The sequence below is a fragment of the Panthera pardus genome, unplaced genomic scaffold (genome assembly GCF_024362965.1).
Source record: "Panthera pardus isolate Hobbes unplaced genomic scaffold, ASM2436296v1 HiC_scaffold_20, whole genome shotgun sequence".
In the NCBI taxonomy this organism is placed as follows: domain Eukaryota; kingdom Metazoa; phylum Chordata; class Mammalia; order Carnivora; family Felidae; genus Panthera; species Panthera pardus.
The window spans coordinates 50,003,905-50,030,267 of NW_026526766.1; the positions used below are offsets into that span (position 1 = coordinate 50,003,905).

Genomic DNA, 26,363 nt, shown 5'->3' on the forward strand with positions numbered 1-26,363 from the left:
GGGTATGAGTATAAAAGGTGTGGAGGATAGGTGCATCTACAGGGTTTAGAGAGTGATTGTGAAAACTGTAGAAGTTGATATCTACATGTGAAAGATTAAATAGTAGAAGACTCATTTTGAAACACAAAATAGAAATTTTGATGTTGAGACTAAACATTTAACTTCAAGTAGTCTTTTTATATGTCAGTCTTTAAGTATTTACATGATAACTAGCATCTTTCTATTTTTTTCAGAATTTTTCTCTACCATATTGATAATTGACCTTGCTTAGATAATAAGTGACACATCACTGGTATTTCTTGTGATTATATGATAAAGATGGTTATTGTTTATAATTAATTTAGTCACTACTACTTTTATCTGATTACACTCGTGATGTTCCTGTTATGTTTTTAGGGAAATAAATTTATTATTTTGCAGTGCTAAAATATAGTTGATAACTTTGGGAATACCAATTGTTTTTAAGTTTATTTTTAAGCAAGAGAGAGAGAAAAAGCACAAGTGGGAGAGGGGCAGAGACAGAATCCCAAGCAGGCTCCATGCTGTAAGCACAGAGACCAATGTGGGGCTCTGTCCCACAAACCATGAATCATGACCTGAGCCAAAATTAAGAGTGAGTTGAACGCTTAACAGACTGAGCCACCCATGTGCCCCAGAACACCAATTTTAATTAAAGCTGTAGATAAGCAAAATATATTATTATTCTAAAGCTCTGATTGTTTTTTAATCAAATTGCACTGTAGGTTTCCTTACTCTCAGATCAGTCAGAGCAGTGTTACTTTATATCATTTACATGGTGAACTACCATACAAGATTTCATTTGGTCAAAGAATTCTATAGGCAAAAGATGTTTAAAATCCACTATTCTAAAATTTAACTGTCTTATTTCTCTTGAGGATATGGCAAAGTGTAAACACATCCTTGTATATATATGGCTTTAAGGATTTTCTGTGATAATCTTTGTGTTTTCTAATAAAGTAAAATGGACACTAAGGAAATAGAAGGATTTGGGGATTGAGAAGAAAAAGACGTAAAATAAGTCTGTGCTGATGGGACCAAATTATTTTTTTGGATGTATAAGGGATTTTCTTATTAATTTTTAATTGAAGTATGGTTGACACATAATGTTACTTAGTGATTCAACAGCTCTATATGTTATGCAACGTTCACCCCAAGTTACCATCACCATACAACACTATATCGATGCCATTGGCTATATTACTTACGCTGTACTTTTCATCCCTATGACTTATACATTCCATAACTAGAAACTTTGTATCTCCCACTCCCCTTCACCCATTTTTGCCCACCCCTCACCCTCTCCTCCCCAGCAACTGCTAGTTTGTTCTCTAAATAGAATTTTTTGTACATCTATAAGGATTACAAACTATGTTGAATAACTTTACCCTATTTAGTTCAGACCATGACCTGAGAAAAATTAATTGATGTTTTCCCCCTCAATATAGTAAGAGGAATATTACATGCTTGCTTTTGATTTCAGGAAGGAAAAACAAATTAGAAGTGTAGAAGAAGAAGTTGAACAGGAAAAGCAAGCAGCAGATGGCATTATCAAAAACATGTCTCCTGAAAAACAAGTCAAGTACACAGAAATGAAAACCACAAATGAGAAATTGTTGCAGGTAATACTAATCACTGTTCTGTGCCAAGCATACAGCAGTCTTGCTAATAAAAATATGGTCTGAAGATGGGCAGCATTGGCATCCTGGAGATCTACTGATAAGAATATTTTAACAAGGTCCCCAGATAATTTTTATGGACATTTAAATTTGAGAAGCACTGATCTAGAAAACTTCATTAGCGTATGCTGCATGATGACCTAATCTGACTGTATTACTCATTTCTGTGCATCTTTCACTTTTGTATGTTACAAAGATTCATGAAAACACTTGTTTTTTTAAATGAACTGTAAATGGAAATAATAAAAACTCTCATATACCAGAGCCATATAGATATTTACTCTCTTTCCTGCCTAGTAAGCAGCACCTAATAAGCGTCTCTTTTACCGTGTCCTTGATTTGAACAGCTCTTGCCTCCTAATCATGGTGTTTAAGTAAGAATTTGGGGGCCTGCTGAGGGCTCATTGAGAATTCTCCCAACATTCAGTTATGGTGGTGACTTAGATTAGCAAGTTAGTGCCTTTACATGCCTATATATCCCTTAACCAAACAGTTCACAGAGAATTAGTCCTCACGAATGCCAGTAATGAATACAGTTTCTCAAATATTACTTGACTGACTATTTTTTAAAGTTCATTTATTTATTTGGTGGGGAGGCGGAGAGAGAGAGAATCCCAAGCCAGCTCTATGCTTAGCACAGAGGGGGCTGCTGGCTCCATCTAATAACTGTGAGATCCTGACCTGAGCTGATATCAAGAGTCAGACGCCTAACCGGCTGAGCCACTCATCCACCCACTTCACCAACAATTTAATATAACTTTTTATTCAGGATTTATAACATAAAATGAAACACTGAAGAAAAGACTATTACAGAAATGCCAAAATACCATCAAAATGTAATTAATCTTGCACAGCTGTTTTTGAATAAGTAATCAGCTCAAAAGTCTTGTCCCTAGGAGTGAGCCATGTATATTATGTGTTGGCTCTAAAAGAAATTAGACAAAATATATGAAAACATAGTTAAGAAATCAAAATTAAAAATCATGACTTTAAACAATGACATCATTAATTTGAAGGCTTCTGATATTTAATATTCTTGAAACACAATGATGATTCACTGTGTAAAGGACTAGCTACCTTTGACAAACTCATAAGGTATTTTTAAAGGTAGATCATGGCATAGTTTTTAGGAGTAATGAAAGAAATTAACAAAAATACAAATAATGTTAATAAATTCTAGTCATATAGCAAGATATGAGTTGAATATGTTTACAAAACCACAATCATATTTGCCACAACCACATTTGAAATGTTGAGAAACAGATTATTCTAAATATAACTTGCATATATATTTGCTTTTTTCCTTTTTCTTAGGAATTAGATACACTTCAGCAACAACTAGACTCACTGAACATGAAAAAAGAGAGCTTGGAAGCTGTACGTATAAAATCAAATAAAGGTTCTTATATTACTCAGCTACAAAAGATAATTCAGCTAAATATATTAATGGAACTCATTCAAGGACATATTTATTTAGCAGTTTACTAAGAGGAGTATAATTTTTTTCCCATTCATCACCACAAATATCCTAGTTTGTTAAGAAATTAGATTCAGTTATTGAGTACCTACTGTGTGCAAAAGGAATCATTCTGCCTTGCTGAGGCATGTAAAATCTAATGGTAAGTTAAAGACATGTGAAGAAAGAGTCTAATAAAAGTGAAAAGGGAGAGAGATTAGTTCATCACTTTAAAGATGTAAATGCTTGCATTTGTTATTTGTTTATTTAAAGTAGTTTTAATTTAAAAAGCACATGTGTTTTTTAATGAAAAATTTTTTTATTCAAAAAATTATTTTATATTCAAAACAGTTGAATAAGATAAAAGTGAAAATGCCTGTTTTTTCCCCTCTTTCTAGACAGAAGTACTTTGTATTTTTTGAGTGTTTACTATGTGCTTTTTTTGAGCTCTTTACAAAGATCACCAGCATTGTTGTTTAATCTTTACAACAATCTCATAATCTTATCTTGGTTTTATTGTTATGGAAAACCTCAAGTGGGATTCACACTTCATATGCAGCTTGATTTGTTTTTTTTTCACTTAACATTCTCTCTTGAATTCTATTCACCTCAGCTATTATTGTAAATTATTATTGTAATTGTTGTAAATCATTATTGTAAATTACTGCACTGTGTTATATTGTATAACTATAACATAACCTTGTAGATGAATAGGTTGTTTATAGTTTTTTTGTATTATAAACAGTGCTGCAGTAAAAACATGCATTCTATGCAGTTATGTAAATATGTCTTAAGATAAATTTCTTGCAGTGGGTCAAAGGATACACACTTCTAAAATGTCAGGTTGCCAAATTGCCTTCCAAAGAGGTGGTTCCATTTTCTACTTCTAGATTCAATGTATGAGAGTGCCTATTTTCCCCTGCACTCATTAATGGCAAGCATTATCCACTTTTTCCATTTTTGCTGGTTTAATGGGTAAAAATTTCTATCTTGTTTTGATTTTCATTTGTTTATGCATGAAATTGAGTATTTCTTTATATATTTATTGGCCAAAGTATTTCTTTCTCTGTGAACTACCTTTTCATGTCCTTTACACTTCAGTATACTGTCTGTACCTCAAACCTTGCCTGCCTTTCCTGATTTCCTATGGATTCCAGTAGGTATCATGATAATAGGATTGGGAACACTTGTAGATTGACAAGATTACTGTCTTGCAAAAAGAATTAAGCATGAGTATTTTGTAATTCTTTTGGAAATTTACTGTTGAAAAAGTAGTTTGCTTAAAAATGTTAAGATGGTTTTCTAGATCTGATTGTTCTCATGTGGGTGTATATAATTTTTATTTTTTTGGATCTCTATGGTAACAGATCTCTATAAACTTCAAAGAATAAAGGCCACATTAAGTATTAACACAGCTGCCCAACAGAATTCCTCACTATCTATTTTAGGGTATGTAGGGAATGTCAGGTCTTATTTCACTTGGCAAATTTAGTTTCTGTGGGAAGAGGTATAAGCTATATTTTTGGACTTAGTGTTTATATTGCTGCTACTTTTTGGAATCAGAACATGTATGAGTAAGATAACATGAAATTTTATAAAACTTACAGTATTCCCAAATCAGGAAAAGTATAAGTTACTAATTTTATTTAACTTTTGCCAGATTCCTTCTATTTTTTATTTGGACTTGTTCTTCAAGAAAACATTGTGTCAGATATCATTTAACTCGTATTTATTGAATATCTACTGTGTGTTCACTACTATGCTAAGTATTACTTGTTCATTTCACCAGAATGTAAAAAACATAGGTGAAGAATCAACATGAGTTTTATTCAGGAACGGTTTTATTGAGATACAATTTGAAGAGGTTTTTAGGATGATTAAGCAAAAGGAAGGGGGAGATGTGCCTGGGTGGCTCAGTCGAGCATCTGGCTTTGGCTCAAGTCATGATCTCACAGTCCGTGAGTTCGAGCCTCACGTCAGGCTCTGTGCCAACAGCTCGGAACCTGGAGCCTGCTTCAGATTCTGTCTCCCTCTCTCTGACCCTCCTTCGTTCATGCTCTTTCTCTGTCTCAAAAACAAATTAACATTAAAAAAATAAATAAATAAATAAATAAATAAAGGAAGGGGGAGATAGCTATGAAAAAGGGTATCTCAAGATAACCTGTATTTCTTCTGTCTGTATTTTATTATCGTGCTGTTTGACCTGAAGCTAATCGATTAATTGAGCTGTATATATGCTTTTTTTTATTGGCTCTGATATCAAGAGCTGAGAGCTGAGATCAAGAGTCAGACGCTTAATCAACTGAGCCACCTAGGCACCCCTGCTTTTTTTTTTCTTTCAAGATTTTATTTTTAAGTAATCTCTGCACACAGTGTGGTCCCTACTTACAATCCTGAGATCAAGAGTCGCATTCTTCACCAACTGAGCCAGCCAGGCACTTCTGTAAGATGCTTTTTTAATAGACTTTCAAACATTTCCTCTTACACGCTTTTTCATTTTTTTAATCCTTCTCTTTGGCTTTCAAAAAAGAGGTCTTTCATCTTAAAAATTTGGTCTTGTTCATGCTGTGGGCCTGGTTTCAGATATCATCATTAACTTTTATTTTTGTTAACTTAGAAAATTATTTAGATTTAGATCCTCTGTCTTTTCATCTGTAAAACAGAGATAATAGTATTATCTGATAGAGTTGCTTTGAGTATTAGAGATAGTGTCTAAAGAACATGGAATATAGTGCCTGGCACAGGCACTTGCTCAATAAATAACAGCTCCAAATGTCATTTTCCCCCTCATCCTCATCACTGTCAACATCCCTACCTCTTTTGGTTATCTAAAAATTATCACAGCCCTTAATTTCTCTTTGTGAACAGTGGAATAGTGGTGAATATACAAGACTATCCTATGTATGTGTATTAATTTCCTAACACTGCTGTAATAAAGCCACACCAACTGGGTGGCTTAAAACAACAAATTTTCTCACCATTCTAGAGCCCAGAAATCTAAAATCAAGGTATCAGCAGAGCCATGTTCCCTCTGAGATACTGTTAGAATCCTTCCTTGCCTCTTCCTAGCTCCTGGTGGTGGCTATCAATCCTGGGTAGTCATTCCTTTATTTTAGCTGCATCACTCGTCTCTGCCTGTGTCATCACATGGCACTCTCCTTCTTTGTCTCTGTCTGTACATCTTCTCATAAGGACACCATTCACACTGGACTAGGGTCTATCCTAATGACCTCATCTTAACTGGACTAAATCTATGAGTGCTCTCTTTTACAAATTAGGTCATATTCATGGTACTGGAGATTAGGACTTCAACATATCTTTGGGTGACAAAGTTCAACTTGTAATATTGTAGTAGAATATATATGACTAGCCAGGAGAAAATATCTTCCCTCTAGAGATCAGGTCTTTGGACTTCCAAATGAATGTTGTGGTTTAAGTTATACATACATTGTGACAATTTCTTAATTATCTTCCCAATGGTAGAGATGTCTGTCTTTGTTCAGGCGTTATATTTAGAAGATAAAATAAACCACCATCTTCTTGTGAATTTTAAACTGAAAATAGCTTATAAAGGAAAAAGTTTATTTTTATTCTTCCAATTTACAAATGTGCTTTGTAGCATTATTGAGTAGTATAGATATTGGATATCTCTATTTGAATATGCTGATGGCTTAAATTTGTCCTAATTCTTATAAACTAAAACCTACTTGAGAGTAGTTTTTATAAAATGCAATTAAATTTTTCTTCTTTTTGTGCTCACTAGGAAATAGCACACTCCCAGGTTAAACAGGAGGCTGTATTACTGCATGAAAAACTTTATGAGTTGGAGTCCCATCGAGACCAAATGATTGCTGAAGACAAAAGCATGGGATCTCCAATGGAAGAGAGAGAGAGATTACTTAAGCAGGTAGAAAAAACAAAAATACTTTACTATGTTAAGATTTGTTAAGTATTCTGATTATTTTATTTAAGGCATATATATTGAACAGAAAGCCAGTAAGTTTATTGTCTTCAAAAACAGTGAAAAGTGAGTTTCATCTAAATTAAGATTAACTGGGGTGCCGGGGTGGCTCAGTCGGTTAAGCATCCAGCTCTTGATCTCGGCTCAGGTCATGATCTCACAGTTTGTGAATTTGAACCCTCCACCTGGCTTTGTACTGACAGTGTAGAGCCTCCTTGGGATTCTTTCTCTCCCTCTCTGTCTGCCACCCTCCCGTCCCTGCTCACTCTCCCTCTCTCAAATAAATAAACATTAAAAAATAAATAAATAATGATGAACTATTTGACCAAGAAAATCTAGGTGCAAGTCATTTTTCACATAAGCTGTTTCTTGACTTAAATCCTAATTTTACATGGCTCTTGTGCACATTTTGGCCATTTTTCATGTTTTGGATCCATATAAGAAAACTGAAAGTCTTCTTTATTGGTCCATAAATAATTAGATGATCTTATTGAAGATCTGTTCCTTTATTTGTTTGGGGCCTAATATTTAGAAAACAAAATGCCCCAAGGCTAATGAATTTTATGATGATTATTATCAATGTCTCTGTGAAGTGAATGGAGTTACAATGTACTATGAAATCGCAGTATGTCACCAGGTTGTGTCACATGTATTCATTAGCTTTCTTATTACCCCAAAGCTAGTTTTAATCTAGCACTAAGTTATAATTAACCTGTTGTTTATCCTGAGACACCCTAACTATAGGGCTCCTCGAGCACTGCATATATATTTGGGAACAGCACCCATTAGGAACCTACAGATGAGACTCCTCTGTGGGATTAGGTTGAGCCCAAATGTTTTGGATGAACCTTAGGGATCAACTCAGGAACTATTTAAGTATTAGAATCATTCCAGAAAGGTATTAAAATCTAGAATCTCTGAAGTTCCTCAGAAAGAAATCATTGGATGCAGGGGAGGGAGAATGTGATCTTGGGATAGGATTGCCAGATGAAATACACAACAAGCGGTTAAATTTTAATTTCATATAACAATGAATAATTGTTTATAATATATGTATTATTATATATGTATATATTATATATGTATTATATATATTATAATATATGTGTGTGTGCGTGTGTGTACACACACACATATATTAATCATGGTAAATACGTGCCCTGAAAGTTATTATTTATCAGAAATTCAAATGTAATAGAGATCATGAAATCTGGCAACCCTGCCTTGTGTGGGTGTGGGTGAGGGGCTAAGGAAAGACAGTCTCAGAAAGCCTGGATATTTATGTAAACTGATCTAGGCCTGAAGACACAACAGCCTCATGGTGCCAAACAGATAGGTATAGATGTATCAGTCATCACCCTTGCTTTGAGAAAAAAGGGAAAATCTGTGAGTAGTTTCTTAATAATGTGTGTGTGTGTGTGTGTGTGTGTGTGTGTGTGTGTATGTGTGTGTATACATAATTATAAAATTTTTATATATAAAATATATATATTTTTTGACTTCAAAGGTTGAATTTTAAGAAATAGATTTCAAGAAAGAGACTACATTTGACATGTTTGTACAACATACAAAAGGAAATTCTCTTTAAGATAGCCTAATGATAAGTAACTCTTTAAGTACTATTTTGTTTATATGCTTTTATAGGTTAAAGAAGATAATCAGGAAATAGCCAGCATGGAGCGACAGTAAGTACATTTATAATATGACATACTACATCCATTTCACATGTTTTAAATTTCATTCTAAATGTGCAATAGGTACATATTGTTAGTTATTTTTTTTCTATGTTTCACACTGGTAATACTGATGTAATGTTCAATCTTATTTAGAGATTTAAATATTTCTTTTAATGTTTAGTTAAGAGCCATTGGATAGCATAATTATTTTTTAAAAACAGCTCTATTAAGATACGATACATACCAGGGGCGCCTAGGTGGCTCAGTCGCTTAAGCACCCAACTGCAGCTCAGGTCATGATCTTACAGTTGGTGGCTTTGAGCCCTGCATTGGGCTCTCTGCTGTCAGCATAAAACCTGCTTCAGATCCTCTGTCCCCCTCTGTCACTGCCCCTCCCCCACTCACATGTGCTCTCTTTCAAAAAAAAACCATTAAAATATATATATATATATATACATATATATATATATATATTCCTTACCATACAATTCACATATTTAAAGTATACAATTCAAAGGTTTTTAGTATATTCAGAATTGTGCAGTCATTACCTCAGTAAGATCCAACACCCCTTTCCTCACCCCGCTCATCCACCACTCCCAGCCCTAGTCTACCATTCTACTTTATGTTGCTGTAGTTTGGCCTATTTTGGATATTCTGTACACGTGGAATCATATAGTATGTGGTTCTATGTGGCTAGATTCTTTCACTTAGCATAATGTCTTCAAGGTTCATCTGTGTGGTAGTATGTATCAGTATATAATTTCTTTTATTTTCTTTTCTCTTCTTTTCTTTCTTTTTCTTTTTCTTTCTTTTTTTTTTTTTTTTTTTTTGCCAAATAGTATTCCATTGTGTGGATATGCCATATTTATCCATTTATCAGTCGATGGGTATTTGGATTGTTTCCAGTTTTGGGCTATGATGGATCATGCTGGCATGAACACTGATGTATATATGTTTTCACTTTTCTTGGGTTTATACTGAGGAATAAAATTGCTGGCCTATATAGTAACTCTAGGACCAGCCAGACTATCTTCCAAGAAGCTGCACCATTTTACATTTATACCAGTGGTACATGAGCATTCCAGTTTCTCCAATCCTCACCAACACTTGTTATTATCTGTTTGTTTTTTTTTTAATTCTAGCCATCCTAATGGGTAGAAAGTGGTATCTCATTATGGTTTTGATTTGCATTTCCCTAATGACTGATGTTTATTGATCATGTCTATATCTTCTTTAGAGAAATGTCTGTTCATATCCTTTGCCAATTTTTAAAAAATGCTTATTTATTTATTTTGAGAAAGAGAAAGTGAGCACGAGCCAGGGAGGGGCAGAGAGAGAGGCAGAGAGAGAATCCCAAGCAGGCTCCATGCTGCCAGTGCAGAGCCTGATGTGGGGCTGGAACTCAAGAACCGTGGGATCATGGCCTGAGCTGAAATCAAGAGCTGGATACTTCCCAACCCAGCTACCCCCTTTGCCCATTTTTTAATTGGATTATTTATCTTTTTATTATTGAATTGTTAAGAAGTCTTTATATATTCTAGAGACATGTCTCTTATCAGATAAATCATTGTGAAGTTTTTCTACCATTCTGTTGGTTGTGTTTTCATTCTCTTAGTGGTGTCCTTTGAAGAACAAAAGTTTTAGATTTTGATAATGACTAGTTTATTTTTATTTTGTTGCTTATGGTTTTGATGTCCTATCTAAGAAACCAATGCCTAATCCAAAGTCATGAAGATCTATGCTGATGATTTATTTTAAGTATTTTATAGTTTAGCTCTTATGTTTAGATCTATGATTCATTTTAAGTAAACTTTTGTATATGGTATGAGGTAGGGTCCAGTTTTATTCTTTTGTTTGTGCTTATCCAGTTGTCCCAGCAACATTTGTTGAAATATTCTTTCAATAAATATTATTCAATATTCTTTCCCCATTTAATTATTTTTGCACCTTTGTCAAAAACCAGTTGTGTATCAATACAGGGGGTCCCACTTCTGGACTCTCAGTTTTATTCCATTGCTGTATATGTCTTCCTTTAGTCCAGTACCACATTGTGTTAATTATTGTAGCTTTGTAATAAGTACAAATGCTGTTTGTTAAAAATTTTAACCTATATAATCGTCAGTCAGCAGTAAATTTTTTATTATTCTCTAATTTTTGAGACTAATTTGTCAACTTAGTTCAGTTTTTATAGACCTGCAAAAAGAAGGTTGCTAAAGATTTTTCACTTTAATATCACGAGTCAAACTCAAGAAAAGGAAGGGGGAAAGGTCTGCTATTGAAATCAGGCAACCTAACTTTCTCAGAATATACTTCTATTCTAAATACGAATCCTATAAAAAGATCTGGAAAAGATTTTTCTCTCTATAGTATTGTCTTCAGAATAGGGTATATTATTTATAGATATTATTTATGCAACTTAGAAAAGATTTCCTAACATCATTAAATTTTTATTTAATGTTTTAATTTAATTTTAATGTTTTTACTGGATATCTAAATTATCTGTCAAATTTATTTTTTTTTAAGTTTATTTATCTTGGGGAGGGGGGAGGGGCAGAGAGAGAGAGAGAGAGAGAGGAGAGAATCCCAAGCAGGCTCCATGCTGTCAACATGGAGCACAATGCAGGACTCAAACTTAAGAACCATGAGATCATGACCTGAGCCGAAATCAAGAGTCAGATGCTTAACCAACTGAGCCATCCAGGCATCGCTCTATCATAACTTTATTAAATAATATTTTCAACAGGTTAACAGATATAAAAGAAAAAATAAAGCAATTTAATGAAGAAATTAGACAACTGGACATGGATTTAGAAGAACACCAAGGTAATTTTTCTGGTATTTTTATAATGTGTGATAGCAGGTATATAGCAGTATTGATATAATATTGCCCTGGACTTCAGGGACTATTTACGTGGGATTTAATATTTAATTCTGTATGATATCTCTAACGTTACTAAAATGCTAAACCATACTATAATAGTAAATATAATTAATATTAAATTGTGTAAGTTGACTAAAAACTTGAAATAAAGTGGTTATATAATGACAAGAATTTATTTTGTTTTGCAAAGCAGTTTTTTTTTTAAATATTTTTATTTATTTTTGAGAGAGAGAGAGAGACAGAGCACAAGCAGGGGAGGGACAGAGAGAGAGGGAGACACAGAATCCAAAGCAGGCTCCAGGCTCTGAGCTGTCACCACAGAGGCCGACATGGGGCCCGCACTCGTGAACCACGAGGTCATGACCTGAGCCGAAGTCAGACGCTTAACTGACTGAGCCACCCAGGCGCCCCAGTTTTTTTAAAAAAATGAAATAAAATGGTTTAAAGTTATTACAGATTTCTAATTTATACCTTCTTAATGTGGTCAGCTATAAATCAACTGGGGTAGCTGATAGAATTGGGAGGAGAGAGAGGATCAAGTCCCAAACAGAAAGAATTAATATCTTAGAGGTCCCTGTAATGAAGTAGCAAGTACTGATCTGATCCTCTCCCTACTTGCCCCAGCTGTGGGATATGAAGGGCCAAAGGGACTAGAAGCCTTGTGGGAGCCTGGGGTGTGAACATGTGGGGATTGGAGAGTTATATATTATTTATATTTTTTCTTGATGTGTGAATAATAGCATTAGCTACCATTGATTGCTTACTTATCTGGATTGGGTACTATGTGATCTTTTCAAGAACCATTGAAGCCTTGTAAGCCCTTTTATACTTGTTGAAGCCCAGAGAAATTACTCAAATTCCCACAGCTAGTAAGGGGTAAAGTCTAGGTTTAGACCAAGTTTTCTTTGATCCCAAAGTTTTATTCTATTGTCCAAGCCTAATCAGTGCTACATTTGTGAAGTAAAAATATTCCTATGAAATGCTTAGTTTATTTACATATGGCTACTAGTAATGGCTTCAAGTAAGACATTTAGGCATATTAGGCATACAAGGCAGACAAACTTTAAGTTCCAGTTATCAGATAAACTTATCTGAGCTTAAATTTTCTCATCTGCAAAGTGAATTTAAGAGTCATTCCTCACTAAGTTTATGAATACTAAATGGTATATATGACAAGGTAAGCTCCAAATAAATTGTTAAAACTAAGGTCATACTATCTTCTTTATTAAATTATTTTATTGCTTTTAATTTATGTAGATCTAGTATTCTAGATATTTTTATTAATAGCTTATTCTGAGAAATCTGATAATGTTCTTGATTTTAGATGCTTTATAGGAAACTTTCTAGACAATTTTCCTCTTCCTACATTTAAACTTCTAACAACACTCAATTTATTTTTCCATAAAGTAATTCATTTTAAGGGTAACTATTAATTGCTAGTTCTAAGTTAAGTAGAATGTTTTGAATTTTGGCTTCTATTTTCCTTTTTGTTTTCTAACCTTCTTTGTCCTTTTTGATTAATGTGTAAAAAGACAATCTATAATATAATAGTAACAAAAAAGTGTTAAAGTATCTATAAAAATATGTTACATAAATATTATGTACATATGTATGTTCGTATATATATTAACACATTAATTTTTTGTTCTTGTGCTATACTGTGAACATAAATTGTGGGTGAAATAGCACAGGGGGGTTTTATTAGAAGGTTATGTGTTAGCTCAGGACTCCATTATTTCTCGTCTGACCTTTTGCAGTAGCCTTCTAACTGGTTGCCCCATCTCCAGTCTTGCTCTTTCTTGGTTGATCTACCACAATGTTGCTAAAGTGACCTGAAGTAAAATTGATTCTCTGTCATTCTCCTGCTTAACAGTGGTTCCCCATGACCTATGGGAGAAAAAGTTTAAGAATCTTTGCATGGCATTATAGTCCCTCTGCAATCTGATTTGTTTGTTGTCAGTCTCCTCTCCTCCTCATCATTTATGTCCTTACATTCTAATAATAATCTCCTTACAGTACCCTGCACCTCACCCCCTTTACCATAAATCAGACTCAGTCCTTTGCTCCTACTATTTATTCCCTTGTCTTGAATGTTCTTTTCCCTGTTATTTACTTACTAACTTCTCATCTTTAAAATATACCTCAGGTATCCTTTCATCTAGCATAATAACCCTAACCTCCCTCCCTGACCTATATCAGGGCTGGACTAAGACACACACACACCCCTGTATCAGAGCATACTGTGCATAAATATATCACTGTATTGACCATACTATATTACCACTATGTCCTTGGATGTTTGTCTTTTCCTTTAGGCTGTACATCCTCAAAGGATGCAGACTGTGTCTTATTCACTCTGGTAACCTCTTTCATCAACATGGTGTCTGGGAAAATAGACAATAAATGTTTGTGGAATGAATGAAACAGTGATGTATTTTAGCAGGGAAAGATTTGAGAATGAACTAAAGGTGAAAATTGAGCTCTGTCACTTTGGGCCCTCTAGTTCTTAGGATGTACATATGCACTCTTTTCCAGAGACAGTTTGATTGATTAGCAAAGGTTTTATTACTTTCTGGAAGATTCCTACCTTGGATTCATTATTTATTACCAGTAAAGTGATGGGTTCTTACCTATATCTGTATTCTCACAGTCCCTTGACTGAAGACTGTAGATAATCCACTTCTTAAGGTGTAGAGGATAATCAAGTTATTTTGGCTTTCCAATTCATGCTTTTTCCTGCCCCAGGCTTTGTTTCTCTGGCCATTTTACTAATTTCACAGTTGCTACCTTAGGGTGCCTTTGTATAATCCAACTAAGGCCACCATTTTGCCTTGTAGTGGTTCTGGTTAAAAGAGCATATAAACCATAAATAATGTTAATAATATATATCTCACTGTGTTAGTAGTTGCTTCATCCTTTCAGTTTTGCATAATTCATTTTAAATTCACAGGCATCCTTGGATACTGTGTTAGGTGTAGTTGTGTTCTCTGCTCGGTATTAACAGTGGCCCTGTAATCCAGTATCTTCCATAAGTACATTATATTTATTTATTTTGACAAGTCCTTATAGTTATACCTTGTCAAAAGTTACTTTGAGTAGTTATGTTTCAAAGTTAACTTAGTAAAATAAATTAACAGTTATTTGACTATCCTATGAAAACCTTCATTATTCAGATGCTGAGTTATCCTCATAGTACACTTGGACTTTTGACCAATTCTTTTTTTTTTTTTTTTTTTTAACGTTTATTTATTATTGAGAGACAGAGCATGAGCATGGGAGGGGCAGAGAAATGGGGAGACACAGAATCTGAAGCAGGCTCCAGGCTCTGAGCTGTCAGCACAGAGCCCAATGGAGAGCCCAATGCAGGGCTCGAATTTATAAACCGTGAGATCATGACCTGAGCCAAAGTTGGATGCTTAACTGACTGAGCCACCCAGGTGCCCCTGGACTTTTGACCACTTCTAGAAAGGCTTCTTTGCTCTCACATCTTTACTTCATCTTTGTAAGTGATTTAAAAAAAAATAAATCTCATAAAGAAAATTTCAATATAGTAAGATATCATTACTCTTTTTAAACTTCTGAGGGATTGAGTTTTATCATGTTAAATATTTATTAGACCTCACCCATACAGTGGTTTTACCTTATTGATGGAGCAAGTAATTTTGTTACATAGGTTCTAAAAATATTTAGATTAAAATATATATACTGTATGTGCTCGCTTCGGCAGCACATATACTAAAATATATATACTGTACTGTAAGGAACTATTTATTATTTATACTAACTAGAAGCAATGAGAAATAGTTCTATTGAAAGTTGCTAACATGGTCAGAATTTGGGTACAAACTACATTTTTTTTTACAGTTTTTTTTTAAACATTTATTTATTATTGATAGAGAGAGACAGAGCATGAGCATGGGAGGGGCGGAGAGAGAGGGAGACACAGATTCTAAAGCAGGCTTCAGCTCTGAACTGTCAGCACAGAGCCCAACGTGGGTCCCAAACTCACAAACCACGAGATCATGACCTGAGCCAAAGTCGGACGCTTAACTGACTGAGCCATCCAGGCTCCCCCAAACTACATCATTATTCAAGCAGAGCATGATTGGCAGATGCCATGCTACTTTTCAGAAAAGGCAGAACCCGTATGGATTTCTCCTTTCTCAGCTAAATGCCAGCCGTTAAATATTTGGTTAATTGTGCTTTTTAAAGTATTGTTTCTGCCTTAAGCCAGCAGAAGAAGGGAAGTAATAAAGATTAGAGCAGAAATAAATGATATAGAAACCAAAAAAATCAGTAGAACAGATCAATGAAACCAGGAGCTAGTTCTTTGAAAAAATTCATAAAATTGATAATCCCCTCACTAGACTTACCAAAAAGAAAAGAGACAGGACCCAAATAAGTAACATCATAAATGAGGAGAAATAACAACCAACACCAAAGAAATTCAAACAATTATAAGAGAATATTATGAAAAATTATATGCCAACAAATTGGACAATTTGGAAGAAGTGGATAAATTCCTAGACACGTATAAACTACCAAAACTTAAATAGACTAGTAACCAGCAAAATAATTGAATCAATAATCAAAAGCCTCCCAAAAAACAAAAGTCCAGGGCCAGATGGCTTACCAGAGCAAGTCTACCAAACATTTAAAGAAAACTGAACACCTGTTCTCAAACTATTCCAAAAATTAGAAATGAAAGGGAAATTTCCAGATTCATTCTATGAGGCCAGCATTACCCTGATTCCATAATTAGACAAAGGCTCCACTAAAAATCTCATTGCTGGGAGTTTTACCTTTAAAATTTTTTTTTCTGTAGTTTTTGTTGAGTTTGGGAGAGGATTAGAGTTACTGTGCCTATTCAACCTGCCATCTTTATCAAGAAATTACCAGTTATAAACATGGCTTACTCAGAATTTTCTAGAGTTTTAATCACCTGAATGTACTTCATTTTACGGGGTGTGTGTGTGTGTGTGTGTGTTGCCTCAAATGACCATTCTCATGCTTTCATTAACTGCAATTATAGGAGGTTATCCCTTCCTAATTTTCAAAAAAATTTTCTTTAAAGTTACTTTATTTTATTTTTTCTTTTTTTAACATTTATTTATCTTTGAGAGACAGAGAAAGATAGAGCATAAACAGGAGAGGAGTAGAGAGAGAGGGAGACAGAATCCAAAGCAGGCTCCAGGCTCTGAGCTGTCAGCACAGAGCCCGACGCAGGGTTCAAACTCACGGACCACAAGATCATAACCTGAGCTGAAGTCGGCCGCTTAACCAACTGAGCCACCCAGGCACCCCTAAAGTCATTTTAAAGACTCTAGTTAATTCATTTTTTAAAATTGTGTGCTTTATTTTTTTATAAAAATCTGATATATACTTAAGGTGAAAAATTCAAGCAGTATAAAAGTGTATCAAGTAAAAAATCATCTCCTTTCTCCTTAGAGTCATCCCAGTCTTCAGAGGTGATCATTATTTACAGTTTGGTGTCTATAGCCTTTTAGACTTTTTCTGTACATATATAAGCGTATGTATTTTAAGATGGAGTAATACAGGTTCTCTGAGGTTGAGTCTTTCATTTAACTATATATAATATACCTTCTTCCATTTGAGGATATCTACTTCATTCTAAGAAGTATAGTATAGTGGTCAATGTGAGAGGTTTTTTTTTTTTTTCTTAAATTTTTTTTAACATTTTTTTATTTGTTTTTGAGACAGGGAGAGAAAGAGCATGAACAGGGGAGGGTCAGAGAGAGGGAGACACAGAATCCGAAATAGGCTCCAGGCTCTGAGCTGTCAGCACAGAGCCCGACGTGGGGCTCCAACTCACAAACCATGAGATCATGACCTGAGCAGAAGCTGGCCACTTAACCGACTGAGCCACCCAGGCTCCCCACAATGTCAGAGTTTTAAAGCCAGACCAAGAATGGTACCTGGCACATATTTATTACTCTCAACAATTGTTACCTGCTATCATCCTCTTTGTTACTATGGTTAAAGTATTCACTGGATCCACATTGACATTTAGATGATTTCTAATTTTTCACCGCCAAGAACAATGCTGCAGTAAATAACCTTGTTATATACATGTTCATTAGCTTGCGTATTTCCATATGATAAATTTCTAGAAGTGACATTATAAATAGAATGTTACTTTTACAATTTCTATTATTTTTGTTTATTTCTTCCTGAAAAGATTGTGCTGTTTTATACAGCCAACAGCAGTATGTGAAAGTGCTTCCTCACCAGTGTTATTTATAAATTTCTTATTTTTTGTCAGTCAAGAGAATATACACTTTGATGGTTCACTGTTCTTAAAGGCCTGAATTTGTAGGACTACTGTGATCCACAAGGTGGGGCTAATTTTCTGGATGTCTACTTACACAGACTAGGCTTGACAAATACTGTTGAAAAAGTACAGTCACATAAAAAAAAGTACAGTCACATATCTCTGCAAGAAGGATTCTTGGGCATTATTACTCATTACAAATTATTTCCTCATTTTTAGAGTTCAGTACCTTTCCAAAGATGGATTAGATTGTAAAACTAAATATGTGATTATTGATACAGCATATCATAGACATCTAAATATTGAACAGCTGCAATATAATAAATATGTATCATGATAGAAGTATACATAAAGTGCTGTAGAATCATTGGATTACTGTCCTAAACTCTAAATAAACTCATTGTGATTTACTCTATAATTTATATGCTTCTTTGAAGCATAGGATACTTTTTCATACGCAGGGTGCCATGGCCTAGTTTGGAAGCTTTTATTCTTTACTTATGTTAGATAATATAGAATTTATAAAGACAGGATAGTTCTATTTAAGAGCATAGGTTCTGCAACCAAAATGCCTGTATTCAAATCTGAGCTGTGCCGTTTTACTGGATGATCTTGGACATACTATCTGACCTTTCTATACCTTAGTATCATCTTTTTTAAAAAATTAATGAATAATTAATTGATCTAGTAGTTTCTTCATTTTTAAAATGGAGATGATAACAGTACCTCCTTACTACTTAGAGTCACTGTGCATATTAAATGAATGGGTGTGTGTGTGTGTGTGTGTGTGTGTGTGTGTAAGTAACTGACTCAAAATAGCATACAGTTATAAAAGTGCACATAATGTTAGTTACTGGCTGTTATTATTAATGCTATTAATTTATAAACTGAAACTTGAGTAACTTTCCTGAAGATTTTCCCAAAACATATTTTGAGGAAAGTATTTTCCCTAGGATGTTTAAAATAACTGATTCAGTTTCAAAGTGGTTTATCCTCTGGTATCTGAGATGCCAAATGGCATTTATGCATTGCTGTTCTGTAGAGATTCAATATACATTCAATGAAGAAGAATGAATCATTGCTTATTTTTCAATTTGGAGATTGGGTAAGCTACATTTTGTATTTTTCATTAGAAGATGGTATCATTTCCAGATCAGGTACTTGAGTACTATCTGAAACTTGTCAGAAATAAAAATTCTTTGGCTTCACCTCAGACCTACTGAATGTGAAACACTGGGAATAGGGAATTTGTGTTTCAGCAAACCCTCCTGATGATTCTGATACATGCTAAAGTTTTATAACCACTTCTTGAGGAAATAATTAAGAACTTGTGTTTAGTACATTCTGAGGACTACTCATTATACCATCCAGTTTTATTGATATTACTCTGTTAAAACACATGTCTTTACAGTCCTTTTTCTCTTATTTATATGGTGAGGCTTTTTATAATAATTCAACTTTTACATATTTAGAGAATTTTTATTATATATTTTTAAAGTGCCTCCAGTGTGTAAAAATAGAATTATTTACTGCATAGCTGTAAGAAAACTTGCCTGCAAAAATTTAAAACATTTTGCAGAGAATGTATGGCTGATAAGTTGGATGAAGCCTGAAGCCAGAAGTTAGTTTAAAACATTAAACTTATATGGACTCATCTTCACGTACTAGTTTGGTAGTATTTCATATGCTAGTTTATTACTTACTGCTACGATGATAGGTGAAAAGTAGGTGGGAAAGAGAGACTGAATATAAAAAGTTGGAATTTAACAGGAACCCCAAACTAATTAAAATTTAAGTAGGAAAGGGGAAGAGAAACTGTCCTGGCTTACTAAAATAGGTGAAAATGTTAGCAAAGATTTAGACAGTAGTTTAGTATGAATTAATGTGCTGTAGCCTCCCAAACAGCTGAAATCCTAGGTTGCATTAACAAAAAGGTGGATATATAGGGTATGGGAAGTAATAGTCTGCTTCGAATCCTATATTTCTTGGCATTATACTTTAAAAGGGGCAAAAAAAGAACTGGAACTCACTAAGAGTAGAATGAACAGAATGGTAGAGACTAAAACCATGCCACAGAAGGAAAATTCAAAGGTATTGACTACTCAAAGGTCCTGGGGAGACTTAGCTAGCCTCAGAAGGACCCCAAATGCTAGAAAGGAAAGAATTTGGATATGTAAAAGTCCTTTGGGGTTTATTCACGGCCCACTTCTCTAATTTTATTTGTTAATTTTGTTGTTGTTTTGCTTGGTTAGTTTTTTTGTTTGTTTATTTGTTTGTTTGCTCTTTCCCCTCCAAAATCAGTAGGCCTGCCAATTTGGGGAACTTTAGGCCAGAAGAATCATTAGCGTATGCCTTGTTGTATATTGGTCAAGAGAGAAAATGGAGGGGAAATGGTACTCAGACCTTCTTTAGGGGCAGAGCTACTTCTTGGAGAATAAAAATCAAGATGACTCTGTAAGCCTAGAGTCCAGAGAACATTTGATGGCAGAGAAGTAATAGAGTCAGATGAACGGATAGTGAGGACAAAGGCAATTGTGGTGGTTACTCAGCCCCTTGGTAGTGCAAGAAGAGCGTATCTCTCTTACTCCACTAGCTTTCTATAGCAGACACCATCAAAAGACAATATGTCCTTTCTACAGTATACCAAGTCTTTTGTAACAGTCTATACCCATTTATTTTTTCCTCCAAGTGAGGGGGAAAAAGGCCTGAATTAATAGTTTATAATTTTGGGGTACTTGCATTGGTGGAGTATAAATGTTTTGAATGTAAAGGTCTTCTTCATCTCCATAATTTCTACCTGTTAGAGTGCCTTGCTGATAGGATACTTCCTGAACTCTTTCACCTATCTCCTTACCACAGGACTTCATATATACCTCAGTTAGAACACTTAGGTTCCATTGTAGCTTTTGGTTCTACATGTACACCTAATGTAGATTGTAATCCTTTCTATGATAGAGTTGTAACTATCTTGTTCATTTTGATTTGTAGCACCTGCTACAGTATCTAGCACATAGCAGGCATTCAGTAAATTTGAAGTAAAGTAAATTATGTAGAACTATAATTACATCATATATTCAGAATTTGAGGATAACCCTAAAATAACCCTTATCAGCGTGCTGTTTTCCTACTCCTTTGGTCTCTTTAATCTTACTACTTAAGGTCCTTCTGCTTGCCTGCTTTGGCACCTCCAGGTAATATACTGATTAGCTTCCCGTATCTATGATCTTGAACTCTCCTTTAATAGTACAACTAAGGGTACATTTGGTAATAACTCCTGTATTTTACCCTACCTCAGGACTGCCCACATCTGTACATTGCCTATCATGGACAGCTCAGATATGAATCCTCCAACTGAGAAATCACAAAATAGAGGCGTTTACTAGTGCCCCAACCTCTTTTATTCCTAACAACAATGATAAGGGAGAAGGTTTTACAAAGCTTGGTAATCTGCTAAACTATATGGGAGCTCTGTCCTTTCTAATCCAGCTGGCCAGCTGTATAGTTGGAGACATTGACCAGATATGTCTTCTAGCTCAATCTGATGACAGTTAAGAACAAGGATTTAAAAAGAGAAGGAGGAAATACTCTCCCAGGTTTCTGACTTGGATGATAAGTGTGTGGCGAAGGACTTCCAAACATAATAGGGAATACAGAGCGGTGCAGACTCTGAGAGGGAAGACTGATGAATTTAATTATTAATAAACTATTAGGCTGTCTTGAAAGTACCCACATGAATATATCTAGTAAGCAGTTGGATAAAACAATCTGAAAATTAGGGAAAAGGTCAAATTTGGGAGTTCTTAAACCACAAAAATGAGTACAATTTTCTTGGATGTAATGTAGCATTAGAAGTCAACTAAAGGCAGAAACCAGAATTTAAATAAGAAAGCGAAAGCCATGAAGAGAATGCAGAAAGAATGATCTGAGAGTGAGAGAAATCAGAAGTTCCCACCCTAACAGTAACAAATAAGGGGAAAAAAATTGAAAGAAGGAAGAAAGTATCAATAGTGTCAAATATTACAGTGTAATATAAGAACTGGAAACTGCCCCCTTGGATTCGATAACTAAAGAATCATATAACCTTATGGAGAGAAGTTTCATTAGAATGGTAGAAGGAGAAGTCTTATTACATGTCTTGAGGTCTGATAGCAACATGAGGAACTAGGAACAGCATGTATAGGAGATTCTTTTAAGTAAGAAGAAAGATACGATGGTAGTTACATTTTTGTAAAGCATAGGATGCAAGCCTTCCTCCTAATTCTTTAATGCCTGACCAATCTCTGGCGCAACTTCTTAATCAGGACTTTCTTAGAAATCTGGGCTATGGCAGGTTCAGCAGAAACTACCTTTTCTGCTACTTCACATGTTACGTAACATTTCCATGCATATAATCCTCCTGTGGAGGGTATTCCATCTCTAATTCTTTGTTCCCAACTCAAAAAACTATTGCCATAAGGTGAGTGAATGGTGATATTTATTTTAAGACTAATTTTAAAACATCATATGCAAAGTTTGTTATTAATAACAAATTTTCTCTCCCCTTCCCCTTAATAACCTATCATGCATCAATATGCTTTGAGACCATTGGTGATCATATGAACTCAGATAGCTGTTCAGTAAAGTTAATGCATCCAAAGCCTTAGTCTGAATGAACCCAACGTTTCCCATTGGTTCTCGGTGTTCATTGGCTGGAAATTAAGGACCACAGGGTATTTACTCTTCTTAAGGAGTGGAGTTCACTTTTAGCTTTTTATTGTCAATACTGTTTTGGGGGCCTTGACAAGATTTTCTCTGTATCAGGGCTCTCCTCAATGAGTTTGGCGAAAATATTTAGACCAGAAAACAATAAAACTGCTGACCCAGGTTTCTGTTCCATCACCTCCTTGTAACTCACTTCCCACCCAAGCAAATATATATATATATATATAAGTAGAAGGCCATGCCTCCATGTAATTTGAGGTTCTACCCCAACTGTCTTCTCTTTTCCCCAACTTTACTCTATCCAGTATTTGAAAAAGCTGCATAGGAGTTTAAATAGAACACAGGCTGACCGTTGGGTTTTAACCTATGCACTGTAACCTTTGGCTCCCATTTTCTTTGAACTCTTCTTAAAGTTCTTCTAGCCACCAGCTCCTTATCAGGAACTTCCTTAGGAATCTCTGGTCTATGATTCTCACCATCTTTGCTAGATATCATCTTAATAACGTTTCTTGGTTTTTCCAAAATGCTAAAAATTGACTGACTCAGATGAAGAAATTGCAGATTGATGCAAGCACAAACTTATGCTTTCTCTACCTGGGACTCTGAGAACACAGGGCTGCAACTGTCTCACTAGTCCAGGGAAATAGCAGTGTGCTTCTAAAACTCATTTTTTGTTACGCTGAAAATCCTGTTGTCATAAAATAATCATGATCCACCTCTATAACAGTCCCTTTATGCAGCTAAAGTGTCCAATTTCATCCATTTATTGGGGTCTTAGATTTTTGCCCTTTTAACATGTCTTTCACATATATTAAATGCAACACATCCAGACCTGCTGTAAGCAATTTCTTCCTAAACTTGCTTCTCTTTTCAGTTAATAATATGACCATGTCCTCAGTTGCCCAGGCCGGAAACCTGGGAGTCCTACAAAATCAATTCACTCTGGCTCTTAAATGTCTGCAACAAAAATCTGCTTTCCATCCTAACTGCCACTGCCCTACTCCAGGGAACCTTCATCTTTTACCTGGATTACTGTGACAACCTCCTAAACTGGTCATATTGTCTCCAAAATTTATTTCCCTTTTATTCACTCAACCAGAGATATTTTTCAAAAATGCAAATTGATCATTTGATTCCCCTGCTTAAAATTCTTTAGTAATTTTGCCATTGTCCTTAGGTGAAAGTCCAAACTTCTTTATATGTGTCTTTTAAGATCTCTCATCACTTTGCCTTCTCTTTGTGCCACTTTTTCACTTCACATTTTCTGCCTCTGCCATACCGCTCTGTCACTTCCTTGTTCACTTTGAAGTTTCTGTATTTGCATTGCTTTGACTTTGAACCCCTTCTCTGTTTCAACCAGGTTACTCCTATTCATTTATTCTTTATATAATGCAGATTACTTCTTTAGAGAAAATTTCTGCAAATTCCTTAACTAGGTAAGTTGTCCATATTCTGTGCTCTTATAGCGTCCTTTTTCATGAGGTAGCACTTAGTCCATTCTAATTACATGTTCAATCTTTAGATTTTAAATTCTGTGAGGGAGCTGACTTTGCTGTTTTTGCTTCCTGTTGTGAGTTATTCAAAGATGGAATGAACTTCTGTGGGAACTTATGATTCCCATCACCAGTGGTGTTCATGTGCAGGTTGAATAGCTCCAAGTTGGGACTGAAATAGAGAACCATTGGAAAGCTTTTAAGTCCTTTCCAGTCAGGAGATTGTTTTTTCCAAATAGTCAAACATAAGTATATAGGTATTGAAAAAGATTCTATGTTAATATAAAAGAATGTCACTGAATTGAAAATAATGAATTTTCAGTAACTAATGGTCACTGAAAAGTGACCATTGGTATATAGAGAACCTAAGAGATATTTTATATTTAGAACACCATCTGGAGTTTGTGAAATTGATGTTATATTTTGTGTCTCTTATAGGTGAAATGAATCAGAAGTACAAGGAACTAAAAAAACGAGAGGAAAATATGGACAGTAAGTGGTCGTCTTATTGATATGAAAATATTCTCAGGTATCTGTTCATTTATACCAAATCAGAGATCTCGTTTTGGGAAGATACAGTAGCTAATAATAAATCCAGGAGTGTGGACATTCAAAGCATTTGCCTTGAGGAATTAATAAATATCAAGCAGAGCTTAGGGGTGGGTAGAGAATTGAGAAAGGTTTTGTATATTTGTGTGTATGAGTATTTTTAGGTTAGGGATAGATTCTAAAACTAGCGTTTACATTAATTGTATAGAGACCACTTATTGATTGAATGTTGAATGTTCTCTTTTACATGCTTCACTGCATTCATCTTTAGTGTCTTTCACCCTTTTTTTTTAACTCTTTATAATACTTCTCTCATTATATATCAGCCCTTACCTCAGATTTTGCTACTTGATTCTGTCACTGATGGTAGTTTTGGTAGCCTTCTGTTGCAACTTCTAATTTACTTTTTAAAAATCTTAACTTTGTAAGTAGATCTTCACTTAAAATTGTGTTGTACATTCAGAAATTTTTCAAAACTAATATTTATTATTGGTTTCCTTTTTTAATAATCATTTTACTAGAATCTGAAGTTTTATAGGTCTGATGTCAATTGTTAGCCTCATCGAAGCATGCCATAAAGTAGTAATTGCTAATTCTGATTTAACAATATCCCAAGATTTCTTTAAAATCTCAGCAAGTACCAAAAATTATCTCAAAATTAATTCATTGTTTCATAATAGCAGTAAAGTTGTTTTTAGCTTACTGTAAGTTTTTATTTTGGGGAAAGCCATAGAATACATTTTTAAGAATATAAAAAAGAGTAGGGGCCCCTGGCTGGTTCTGTCAGTTAAGCTTCCGACTTCGGCTCAGGTCATGAACTCATGGTTTGTGTGTTCAAGCCCCTCATCAGGCTCTGTGTTGACAGCTCGGAGCCTGGAGCCTGCTTTGGATTCTGTGTCTCCCTCTCTCTCTGTTCCTGTCCCGCTGGCTTGCTCTCTCTTTCTCTCTCTCTCTCTCTCTCTCTCTCAAAAAATAAATAAAGATTAAAAAAAAATTTTTAAGAATATAAAAAAGTAAATTATGTACTCATTCTATAAGACAAGAGAAGGAGGATTTCTTAGAAACTATTTATAATGTGAATAAATTATTAAATTTATTTAGTTGAGATTAATGCAACATTATAAGTAAAATACTTTCAGATAAAATATTTATTAGTAACTACTCTCAGTATTGAAATTAGTGACTAATTGTAAATATTAATAATTATAGATCAAGGAGATCCTATGTAAGAACAGATTTTTTTCTGTTCTTCTTTATATCAACTATTATTTCTGAGTAACTTTTAGTTTACTTGTATTAAGATCACAACAGTTAAGCTTTAAAAGTTTGAAAATAAGTAGGGGTGCCTGGGTGGCTCAGTTGGTTAAGTGTCTGACATTGGCTCAGATCATGATCTCATGATTTGTGGGTTCAGGCCCTGAGTCAGGCTCTGTGCTGACAGCTCAGAGCCTGGAAACTACTTTGGATTCTGTGTCTCCCTCTCTCCCTCTTTGCCCTCCCTTGCTCACACTCTGTTTCTTTCTCTGTCTCAAAAATAAACATTCAAAAAACTTTTTTTTAATTGTGAAAATATGTAGAAATGTTCTTTTGCAATAATTTAATTACCCTTGAGTTAATAAAAGATGAAACCGTGCCTTAAAATTGACTGTGACAT

The 26,363-nt window shown here is 34.7% G+C and overlaps 1 protein-coding gene across 2 annotated transcripts in view; it reads left to right on the forward strand.

The window, feature by feature from the left end:
- IFT74 (intraflagellar transport 74) overlaps positions 1–26,363 on the forward strand; it is an 89,004-nt gene that overhangs the window by 41,516 nt on the left and 21,125 nt on the right. For both annotated transcript variants that reach the window (XM_019424228.2, XM_053908025.1), the window contains exons 9-14: positions 1,502–1,640; positions 3,012–3,074; positions 6,917–7,060; positions 8,759–8,799; positions 11,537–11,616; positions 24,599–24,652. In XM_019424228.2, the coding sequence (XP_019279773.1) occupies positions 1,502–1,640; positions 3,012–3,074; positions 6,917–7,060; positions 8,759–8,799; positions 11,537–11,616; positions 24,599–24,652 (521 nt within the window). The remainder of the gene's footprint in view (positions 1–1,501; positions 1,641–3,011; positions 3,075–6,916; positions 7,061–8,758; positions 8,800–11,536; positions 11,617–24,598; positions 24,653–26,363) is intronic.